Raw genomic sequence first — 12,194 nt, forward strand, 5'->3', positions numbered from 1 at the left:
TTAGTCTTTTGTCAGTGCATCACCATCAGCAACCAGCCCTTTTGCTGGTGTTTTGGCCTTCAATTTCAATTAAACATGTATGATAGTATGTGAGTTACATAAAAAAAATTTCAGTTAAACATGTATGGAGTTACATGTCATGTAACTCATGACATAAACACGGTGGATGTATAATTATAATTATACTAAGATATAATACTAACAATAATAATACGAGTAATATGCCAAGTAAATTAAAATAGAAATCTTTATTAATGACATAGTGAGACATAATATCAGAGAACTGAACGAACCAAGCTTAACCAAAAATTGCAATTAGATGGATCGATCTTCATATGAATTTTGAGTAATAGTAGTAATGAACTCTTGATCGCATTCCAAATCCATCATATATTGTGGCAGAAGACAAATTTCCACACCCATGCTCCCGGCCCCATCCCGACCAGGAAACAATGTGATTTTGCCATCGGCCTTGTTTGCGCAACCACTTCTGGTAGCAACTGCTTTCCCCAATCCGAAGTCACAGGCGTACATGTCAAACCTTGGTGAGCTTCCAATGGTGACAGAAGTGTTGGACTGCTCAAAGATCCCACTCAGTTTCACTATCGACGGGGATTTACACCAGGAGTCAATCCATCCTTTGACTGCCGTATCATCATGCTTCCTGATAGCCTCATTTAACTGCAAAGCCGCCCAACCAAGACCGTTGCTGATCAGATCCGCCACCGTTGCTGTTCCCTTCACCAGGTTAACCGGATTGCCAAAATAGTCACCAGGCAAAGGTGGGTTCAGCCTATGGCGGTTACTAGTTGCAAGCTTGCATACCGTTTCAGCATCTTGCGGTAGACGTCGGGCTCGTGTGATGCACCTCCACAGCAGTGCGGATACTGCCTGTAAACTTGATATCTTTTGGCATTCCGCCTCGGCGTTCGCCTTTGCTTTGAGTTTGGAGATGGAAGAGGATGACAAGTGGAAGAATCTCTCTGTTATGACCACCGCCTGCGGATCAGGAAATATTCGTTCGATGAATTGATGATGATGGGTGTAGGGAAGATTTATGATCGGATCACATCCCTTGATTGGTGTTCGTATGAAAGAAGACACATTATTTTCATTATTTGTGTTGTTGTTGTTGTTGGATTTAAGAATGAGATATGTTTGGCTCCAAGAATCCATGAAACGCCAGAAAGAAGTTCCATCCGCCACAACGTGGTTAATGGAGCCACCGATGAAGATACCATCCACAAGCTCGGTCACCTGAACTGATAACAACGGGAGAGTATGGCCGTCGTGGTTAATGGCGTGATTAAGGTCGAAGAATGGATGAAACAATGCGACATCATTTGGACCAAGGATGTCGGACACAGTTGCTGACGATGTCGCGTAAACGAATTTGATTCCGGGGCTGTTTTCGGGATCTAAATAGATGACGTACGATGGTGATGGGTTTGATTGTTTCCGAGTGGCCAGACGGCCGGCCAGAGGGTGGAACTTAGTGAGAGTGTCGGAGAGAGAACGGCGTAGGTCATCCAAAAAAGCGGACATTGAAAAATTATTAATTTCCTTGCTGGGTGGTGGTTTTGCAAAAAGAAGACCCTTTTGGCTGTAGTTGATGTTGAGGTAAACGAGCTCAAAAGGTGTCAAGTGGATTGGTTCTTCTGGGAGCGGGTGTGATGGTTTGATAAACCATTCGGAAACCCAAGTTACAGTTGGCGCCGGAGCCATCTATCTATCTGGTTAATTACTTAGGAGGAAGATCGGATGGAATAATAATGGAACGCACAATTCATTTCATTTGATTTATTTATGGACGTACGACGTATCTAATTAATTATATATTCATTTTCATCAATAGTTTATGAAAAATTCCCTTCCTAGTTTTGGCTCATTGATATGATTTTATTTCTCTTACTTATTTTTTCTTAAAAAAACAAAAATGATAATAACAACTTATTACAAGCTTTAAAAGTTAATACATTACTTGTTAAAAGTCACCTATTCACCTTTATAGCAATGTATAAATTTTAATGAAACAAAAAACCTTTCATTAACAAATCTCTTTTCTTTCACTTCAGTTTAAACTAGTTTGTTTTTCTATTTAAAAAACTTTTTATAAACCTATTATGATGAAATTGTAAATATAAAAAGTTAACGTTTAAATTGTAAAATTGGGAAAACCTAAATTCTAAAAGTTTGGTGGCTAAAAAAAGTGGCTGCAATTGGTGACTTTAATAATGGTCTGGTGCTTATGCAATGCTAGAAATAATCTAATCTTCAAAGGAACTCAACGCAACGTGGTTGTAGTAGTGGATAAAACTGAAATCATGGCTTTCATTTGGATCAAAAGTAGAACACAAAATTACAATTTGTCTTGGTGTATTCGGGGTATAACCTATGATATGGGTGAGGTTCATGAGGTTCATGTAACAACTATATATTCACATATAAACATACGTAGTTATAAGTATAACTTGATATTTCATATGTAAACGAATATGTTTACATATACAATTCACATATAAATATCAAGTTATAATATAAAAGTTCTCATGAATTCAGAACGGTTTTCACATTAACCTTTTAATTTCTCCTATGATAATAAAATATTGTGTACTATGTATTGGGCTTCGCTTTAGTAGCTCGATGGGCTTAGTCTATACTGTATTTATCTAATTACAATCAATAATGTTTTTATAAATATCGGTATTTTAGTCTTATCGGTGTGATACCCGGTACCGGTGTTACCGGTATTATCACTATGGTTAATTCCATAGTTTATTTTAACTAGTCAAAATACCAGTATAATACACTAAAAAATAATACCAAATAATTATTTTATAATAAAATATAACTTTTAAAGTTTACAAACAATAAAAAATAATAACATCAAACTATCACAAAAATCATTATAAATAAAAAAAAATTAATAAAATGAAAAACCGGTTTTACAACACGAGGAAAACCAGAAAATGTCGACAGTAATGAATAGTGAAAATACCTGACAAAATACTAGACTAATTTTACCGGAGTATACTTCGATATCGTTAATACCGGCCGAGATATACTGGTATTTTTAAAATATTGCTTACAATAATAATAAAAGAGAGTCTTAAACTCCATCTTTATTAAATAACAACCATTTGATGCATTTCAATCTTTATATTTTAACCATTGTATCATATTATTGGGCCATGATATCTTTGATCCATTTACATTTCGCATATGCTATAAATAAACCATAGTATTAATAATTATATATTTATTTTAAGGGCTTAGCTTGATGCATGACTGCATTATTTTCTGATGAAGTTATCTTGAAAATCAAAAGGTATTTTTGTAATATATCAATCTACGAACTTTACATTTAACTGGCACATTTGATTTTTTCTTATTTTAAAATAACTTATAATACTTTGTTTAGAGTTTGGATTCAAATGGAGTTTTGATACTCCTTGCATCCCACTAAACTTATCCACTTTTATATTTTCAAAGTCAAATTTTACGAACTTAGACCATAAATATTTTTGTTTGTGTTATAGATTATTTGATAAAAGTTATATAAATTGATTGTATTTTAGAGGTATATTTCATTGGTATAACTTTTATCGACTAATATATAACACAAATAAAAATATTTATGGTCAAATTTCGTAAAATTTGACCTTGAAAATATAAAAGTGGACAAATTTAGTGGGAACAAGTTTAGTGGGACGAAGAGTATAACTTTTAAGTTTCAACCAGAATTGCATTATTATCTCTAATATCCTTATCAGTATAAAAGAGCCCCTTAAATTTCTATTAAAAAAACCACAACCCTTAAATGGAAAACTAAGTTTAAATTGTAACATTTAGATTGATTTGCTAACTTTATCTTCTTTTTTGAGATTTACTAAATTATATTTAAACTCCCTTTCAATTAACAACAATATGTCATTTTAACGTTTATTGATTTGCTGATTTCATATATTTTTTTTTAAGATTTGCTAACCCTATTTGGGGATTTTTTGCTTTTTAATGCGAGTCTGATTACAATAACTTAGTTTAGACTCTCTGTTATGATACTTGATTCGCACCTGTCATAAACTAAAAAGATAGCAAGATGAAAATTATAAAGGTCATCCCACTTTCCAAGTTTTATTTATTTTTATTTTTCATTTTTTTAGAATCTCATTTAAGAATGGTTTAGGTTGTGATACCACATGGTATACTCCTCATTGAGGTCAATATTCCACTCAAAATTTAAGTTTTGTTATACATTTATAATATTTTTAATGTACTTTTAAAATTTTCATATATGTTTATAATGTTTTGCATATTTTTGGCTTGTCTTTGATAGAATTTTTTTAGTTTTGCTTCTTTTAGATTTTTACTTACATACCGCCTCTGCTGCTATTCTAATAATATTGACTCATGACACGCGTCCCAATCATTTGTCATGTCACTTGCCTGATCGCATAACCTTATCTCAACCTCCTTTGAAAAATTTAAATAAAAAGACATAAAAAAACTAGAACCAATCAACAGGTAGCAAATAATGAAAAAAGATGAAATTTTAAGATTATCCATATTTATTTTTTTTCATGTAATGATTTATGGTTTGTAAGATAAATAATTTTGAATGATTAAAATAAATTTTGTCATGAGAAAAAAATAGAGGGATATGTAGCCTAGAATTGATCACTAATTTTATTTTTTTTAGTTCTCAAATAACCATTCGTCTTTTTATTTAAATCCCGATATTGAACAATGCTACTCTTTTTAACTTTTGGTCTAGATCCACACCGGTTATCGCAATGTCATTTAGTGTGGGAGCACGAGAAAAGCAACAACCGACAATCTATAATTAAGAAAGGAAAGTAAAATATGGAGATGGATGATTTGAAAATATATTCAAGTATATTTACGAAAAAATAACTTTTAAAAAAGTTCAACACACTTTTGTTGAATTCAATATTTATTTTCTAAATTGATTAGCCTGATGAATCACCAATTGAAGCCACTAAAGAGCCAACTGCGCCAGCTCCAAAAAGAGTTGAAGATAACTAATTCCGAACCAAAGGTGGCAATAGATCTTGTAAATCGACTTTCAGCCATGAACAAGTCAGGGTTAAGTGAAAGAACCTCGTTCCCAGAATCGACATTATGAGATCTACTTCTGCAATCAATTTCTTTAGTGGAATTTAGAATTTGATAATTGATATATGTAGTTATTCGTGTGATGGAACAAAAGCTTAATCTGAATTGCATGTGTAATACTCGTAAATAAATTGAGTTGTTGCACTATGAGTAATTATTATGTTCCATTTAATGGTTAATTAAAGTGCTCCTAATGCAAACCGTCTGTCGTCGAATCCAAAGTTTTAACAAAAGTACTGCGTTATTCATAATCAATCATGCATATCACAATGAAGTTTTAACATTTTTTTTCTTCTAAAACAAATTCCAAACTTGAAAGGACGAGGGAAATCGCAAGTAGGAAGAACATTACTAGAGCTGCACAAGACTCATAAACTCTTGGTCAGTTTCAAAAAGCGCCATGGTTTCCGGTAGCAGGGAGAGATCCACATCCATAAGTCCTTCACCGTCGCGTGGCCGTCCGGCGTTCAAGGAGACCTTGGCGTCAAACTTCATCGCATTCCCACACAACACCGCCACTCCTTTCCCCAACCCAAATTCAACACCGTACATATCAGACTTTGGTGAACTCGACATACTTACACCAACCCCATCATAAATCACGTCCATTTTATGCACAATCGGATTCTTCACCCATGATTCCGCATACTCACGGATCTGTTTATCCCCATGGTTAACCACCAACTCGTGCAATTGCTTCGCCGCCCACCCGATACTGTGATCCAGCAGCTCCCCGGCGGTTGTTTTTATTCCCACGGTTTGAATCGCAACACCGAAGTAGTGTTCTGGCAAAGGTGGTGACATCCTGCTTCTGACGTTCACCGGCAATTTGCAAGAGGTTTCTTTTTCAGCCGGAAACCGCCTGGCCCGGATCACGCACCGCCATATCACTGCCAAGAGCGTCTGTAAAGTGGATATCCTTGTGGTGCTGCATTCTGAGTTCACTTTTGCTTTGAGTTTAGCCATAGCATTTGAGTTAAGATGGAAGATTCGCTGTCGTACCAATGGCGGATTTGGTCTGTTGACGTATTCATCTTGATGGGCGAAGGGGAGGGAGATGATCGGGTCGCATCCTTCCGGAACCCATCGCTTGAGAACAGGAGGTGCGATCGGTTTGGACAGGAACACTTGCGATAACGAGTTGAAAAAATGCCAGAAGGAAGTTCCATCAGCCACCGTGTGGCTCATTGAACAACCGACAAAGATTCCATCAACAAGTTCCGTGACTTGAATCGACACCAACGACTTCTGGTGCCCATCGTGACCGATAGTCTTGTGATGATCGAAAAACGATTCCATGATCAGCGGAACATCGGTGGGTGTAAGAAGATCATCAATCGCCAAGTTGACCGAGGCATGTATGAATCTTGCCCCCGGACTGTTCTCCGGGTTGATGAAGATGACCACAGAAGGCGGGTTTGTTTGTTTTACGGTGGCTAAACGGCCGGCGAGTGGGTGGAAATGAGTGAGTGTGTCGGAAAGGGAGTCTTTGAGACGGTGCAGGAAGTCGGCCGTGGAGAAGTCTTTTTTGGTTTGGGGGGGCAAGGAGTAGAGGAGACCCTTTTGAATGTAAGTTAGGTTGAGCATGGCGAGATCCCATGGGGCCATGTAAGTTGGTTTTTTAGCTTCTTCTGATACGAATTTTGGTTTGATGAAGCAATCTGATATCATTTTCAAACTTGCAGACTCCATGGAGGTGGCTTTCTTTCTGTCCAAAAAACAATCAAGTAATTACTATAGAATTTTGATTAGAACAAATGAAATGAAATGAATGCTAAAAAGAAAATAAACCTAACGTGAGACAAACATTTAAGCTAGAACAAGCTAGCACTTTTCGCACACAACCGGATGGGATAAATATAATCCTCTTATTTGCAAAGTACTAAGGCACCTTCATTTGACCTCTTATTACAGAAGGAAACTAAAATATACTGTATGAAAATACAGAAGAAGAAGCAGTTGATGATATGATGCAAATATTTATGAGAGCAAATTCAGATTATCAAAGCAAATAAAGAACTGATCTTTCTATCTAAAGTCTAAACTTTAAGATGCAAATACAAGATCGTTCAAACTTTAGCGCGCAGTGACTCAAATTTCACACTAATCCGAATTAATATCATCCAAGTAAACATCAATTAAACTTCAATTCAAATAAAAGAGATACACTTATAATTTAGAATTAAACCGAGAAGAATATAGGAATGATTTACCGATCAGATAAAGTTGCAGATAGGATTAATTCCTTGCCTAATTTTAGACCGAGAAACAAATTGCCTGCTGGATTTGGAGACGAAGATCGGATTCCGTTGCTCTAATTTACCGCCGCCGATAAAGGAAGAAGCTACAATCCAATCCTCTATATATATATATAGGGAGTCTTATTTTAAAAAACCATGATAACTCTTAAATTATATATTGGATCACATGTTTTTTTTTCCATTCACATGTGAAACGTTATAAATATACATGTTATAGACAAAAAAATGTTTTTTTTTTTCAAAACCTTATATATATACCAATTTATTAACATGTGAACGAAAATGTGAACATATTTATTCACAAATTTTTTCAAAACCTTATATATATATAGGGGAGCATTCAAATACATACAGTAAAAAAAATAAGAATGAGTAAGAACATACCTGAGCCATTCAAAATTCATCTATTTCTCTGATCTAACGTACTTACAAACTCAACAAGCCATATCTCCAATCATTATCATATCATCCACCACTCCACCAACATCCCTCTCCTATTTTTCTTCTCACCTACTATTTTATCAAAGTTCATTCCAATCAACCAAAAAATAGATCATTAAAAATCATTAATCATCTTCTCCTTTCCAGAATAATATTAACTATATACTAATTTTGAAAAAAATATGGTTGGCCATAACCCTAGACGAAAGTATCTCTGCTTTTGGTGATGAAGGTTATAAATGGCGGCAATGATGGTAGTTTCTTATGGTTGGCAACGATAATGGTGTTTTTCATGTAAACTTTCTCGAGCCTTTACCTTTTCAAACCGATCACCCTTACAAGTTTTTGGGTGATCAGCGGCATCATGAAACGGATGATGGGTTCATAAAAATGCATCCAACATTTTACTGTGCATCCATTTTTTTCTATAGTTATGCGTCCAATTTTTGTGCATCCAAGATTTCAAGTTATTTGTGTTTTCACTCTTTGTGCATCCAAATTATTGTATCCTTTTTGTGCGTCCAAAAACAAAAAGTAGTATTATCTGCGATCGATGCACCAACATAGCTACTACTTCCTATATTTACCTATGCTCGTGTAAATGTGTTGTGTAATTGTTAATTTAAAAAATGGATGCATCTGGTGATTAAAAATAAGGATGCACAATCTTATCTCAAATTTGGTGCATCCATAGCAAGTTTTATAAAATTTAATAAAATTAATATCAAATGAAAGAGCACAAAAATTCGAGTTTAATCATATATTTAAATTGGAATAATGGTTATTAATTTTCATGTTATGTCTATATGAAGATTTTTGGGGTGAAAAAGATTGTAGATGAGAGAGAGAGAAAACTAGAAAAGACGAAAGAGAGAGAGAAAACTAGAATAGACAGAAAATCCCAAATTTACCCACTGTTCGCACGGTTCGTATTTTTGATGGGTTCGTAGGGGAAGGGGACCATATATATATATATATATATAGGGGATGGTAATATAAGGCTGTTAGGTATTATATGTGGAACACTCACATATTGTTTTTTTAATCTATAAAAATAATTGGGGCGATGGGGCCCAAGTATTTATTTATTAATCAAGAAATATCAAAAAATTTGTATGTGAGAGGTTCTATACCTAAGCTTAGGTGCCGAACACACTTATATTTACTTTTCTCATATATATATATATATATATATATATTAGTCCTAATATGATATTTATATAAGAATAGTTATTATAAAATCTATATTACTATATAAAGCAAACACTCCTTCCCCTTTAAGTAATTAAGAACCTGAAATGACCATATTACCCTTCTTATTTATCACTAATTTAAACATCTTTACCTATATACCTATAATACCCTTAATAAAATAAACTACAACATAGATTCTCCAATCCTTAAATAACCTTATTAACCCTTACCGCCGCACATCATCGCCACAATTGCCGCAGCCACATCTTTGTCGTTACCACCATCACCGCTGCATCGCGCGGGCACCCTGTCTCGTAACTATTATTGTAAAATAAGTAAAGACAAAACTATAAGTAGGAGGTCTTGGTTTTAAGACTTGGCACCTGCCTTACAAGTTTTTAGTTTTTTTCAACTTGAAACAAACTTTTTTGACAAATTATATTTTTGTACGTGATGTATCTGAATGCACTATTAGACACTTATATATATTATAAAAGAAAATGTAAAATTGATTTTTATCCTACCATAAATGAATCGATAAGAATTGGTGCATCATAATTTAGGCAAACGAATCAATACGATGTATTGGTGCATCATAGTTTAGAACTTTAGATAGATTGATGAATTCACGTATATATTGCTGCATCGTAATATAGACAGATGAATCAATATGTATAAATTGGTGCATCATATTTTTGACAAATAATGATTTAGACAAATGAATTGGCATGTATAAGAAACTGTATCAATATATATATATATATACTCTATATTAAAGAAAATACCCATGTTAAAAGTTATATGGGGGAAATGTCTAAAATGCCCTTTTATGTAATATTTTCACCTACAAGGCTACAATCCTTTAAAATATTTTCACATACACTATTCTCTTAACATTAATAATTAAATTACACTATCAATCCTTTATTTTTCTAAAATATCTCCATTAACCTTTTAAATCAATTACTTTTATATAAATTATCTACGGCACTCGACGTCGCATTCACCACCAACACTCGCCTCCACCACCATACCATCGCTGTCACGACCACCGCCGCATCGCGCTGGTACAATGCTAGTATATATATATATATATTGTTGAGTCATGGATTCACTGAGAGACTCAGCGAGGCACTTCATCAGCGAGTTCTCAGCGAGCTCTCAGCGACCTACATTATCTTCGAGTTAAAGGATAAGTTCAATGACTCACCGTTATATTTGTAAGTCAAATATGGGCGGCAAAATGAAGATAAAAAGAATGGTCCTAAAGACACGTGTTGATCAAGAAGATTGAAGACATGTGATCATGTACCAAAACGGTACCAGGGTCTTTCTCTCTCATACCGGATTTGGAAACAAATAAGATGAAGACAGAGAACCCTGCAGATCTGAGAGATCCACCAATAGATGGTTGACAACCTTGAGGTGTCAACATCTATTGGGTTGTCATGTGATTCCCATCTCTGCCTATATAAGGACTCACTTGACCCAGCCACAACTCTCGTTGGTGTAGTTCTGCAATTGTCACTTTGTGTGTTCCTTATTGTTGTAGAACATCTAAGTTTTTGTGTGTCAAAAACTTAAACAAGTATTTTTTCTTTTTCTTCTTTGTAAACCAACCATGTATTCACTGTTTAATTAATATATACATATAGTTAAACGTGTTTACTTTATTTGTTTGTGTTTACTTAATTAAGTTTACATTAGTTGTAACTTAACTTAATCTGTGCAAACGTGATCTACCTTCATTCTTTAACCTGCAATACTAATACAAAACACAATTTTCCTATTCCTAAAAATGTACGTTAGTACCTAACCTAAAATTCTTGCTTTCCTAAGTCATTTTGAAAGTGAACTCGTCCCGTGGGTCGACTTCCCTTTCTCCTACTTCTTGATTATACACCTTAATTCTCTGTCCATTAACTATAAAACTATCTCCATTTTTGGCCCTTAATTCTACATAACCTGAGGAATATACTCTAAGTAATAAGTATGGTCCTGACCATTTTGGTTTGAACTTAGGCGATTTAAGTTTGAACCTAGAATTAAAAAGTAACACTAAATCTCCTTCCTTAAACCTTTTTGCCTTTATTCTCTTGTCATGCCAAGCTTTTGTCCTTTCTTTATACAACTTTGAATTTTCATAAGCCATCCACCTAGTTTCATCTAATTCATGAAGCTGTAAGAGTCTCCTATCTCCTGCCTCTAACATATCAAGATCTAAGTTCTTAAGTGCCCAATAAGCCTTATGTTCGAACTCTAATGGCAAATGACAAATTTTGCCATAAACTAACTTATACGGTGTTGTTCCTATAGGTGTCTTATATGCTGTCCTAAATGCCCAAAGTGCATCATCTAGCCTAAGTGCCCAGTTTTTGGGGTTATCGGTAACTGTCTTTTCTAAGATTCTCTTAAGTGCCCTATTTGTATTCTCTACTTATCCACTAGTTTGAGGGTGGTAAGCTGTTGAAAATCTATGGTTAACCCCATGCCTCTTAAGCACTTTTTCTAACTGAGCATTAGCAAAATGACTACCCCTATCACTAATTAAGGCTTTTGGCATACCAAACCTACTAAACAAATTCTTAAGGAAATCTATGACAGATTTGGCATCATTTGTAGGTAAAGCCTTGGCTTCAGCCCACTTTGACACGTAATCTACTGCTACAAGTATGTACTTATACTTATGTGATGGTGGAAATGGTCCCATAAAATCTATGCCCCAAACATCGAAAACTTCACATACCTGTATGCCTTTCTGTGGCATCTCATCTCTCTTTGTTATGGATCCTTGGCGCTGACATGCATCACATAAGCTAACTAGAGTTCTGGCCTCTTGGAAAATTCCTGGCCAATAGAATCCTGCTTCGAAAACCTTCCTTGTTGTTGTTGTTGGTCCATAATGTCCTCCTGTGGGTCCTGAATGGCAGTCATCTAATATCCTTCTACTTTCACTTTCTGACACACATCTCCTAACCATACCATCTGCACAAATCCTAAACAAGTGTGGTTCTTCCCAGAAATAATGCTTAAGGTCAGAGAAGAACTTTTTCCTATGGTAATAATCTAAATGCAGTGGCAACACTCCTGCAGCTAAGTAGTTTGCTATATCAGCAAACCATGGTGTATCATCCTTATTTTCTACTTCTACTCTCATCAAAT

The 12,194-nt window shown here is 34.8% G+C and overlaps 2 protein-coding genes across 2 annotated transcripts; both read right to left on the minus strand.

Annotated features, from left to right (window-relative positions):
- Positions 1-233: 233 nt before the first annotated feature.
- On the minus strand, positions 234-1,765 carry LOC122590016 (uncharacterized acetyltransferase At3g50280-like). Its single transcript, XM_043762354.1, has one exon. It carries the CDS (start codon positions 1,723-1,725, stop codon positions 316-318), a length of 1,410 nt encoding a protein of 469 aa, XP_043618289.1. The 5' UTR covers positions 1,726-1,765; the 3' UTR covers positions 234-315.
- Positions 1,766-5,358: 3,593 nt separating this feature from the next.
- LOC122588736 (uncharacterized acetyltransferase At3g50280-like) lies at positions 5,359-7,478 on the minus strand. The gene is made up of 2 exons (XM_043760910.1): positions 7,350-7,478; positions 5,359-6,844 (listed from the first exon to the last, which is right to left on the minus strand). Exon 2 carries the CDS (start codon positions 6,826-6,828, stop codon positions 5,488-5,490), a length of 1,341 nt encoding a protein of 446 aa, XP_043616845.1. The 5' UTR covers positions 6,829-6,844; positions 7,350-7,478; the 3' UTR covers positions 5,359-5,487.
- Positions 7,479-12,194: the final 4,716 nt, after the last annotated feature.

This window comes from Erigeron canadensis, chromosome 2 (assembly GCF_010389155.1).
Source record: "Erigeron canadensis isolate Cc75 chromosome 2, C_canadensis_v1, whole genome shotgun sequence".
Classification (NCBI taxonomy): Eukaryota; Viridiplantae; Streptophyta; class Magnoliopsida; order Asterales; family Asteraceae; genus Erigeron; species Erigeron canadensis.

Excerpts from the sequence above, each read along its gene's own strand:
- LOC122588736 (XM_043760910.1), bottom strand. The coding sequence starts at position 6,828 with ATGGAGTCTGCAAGTTTGAAAATGATATCAGATTGCTTCATCAAACCA.
- LOC122590016 (XM_043762354.1), bottom strand. The coding sequence starts at position 1,725 with ATGGCTCCGGCGCCAACTGTAACTTGGGTTTCCGAATGGTTTATCAAA.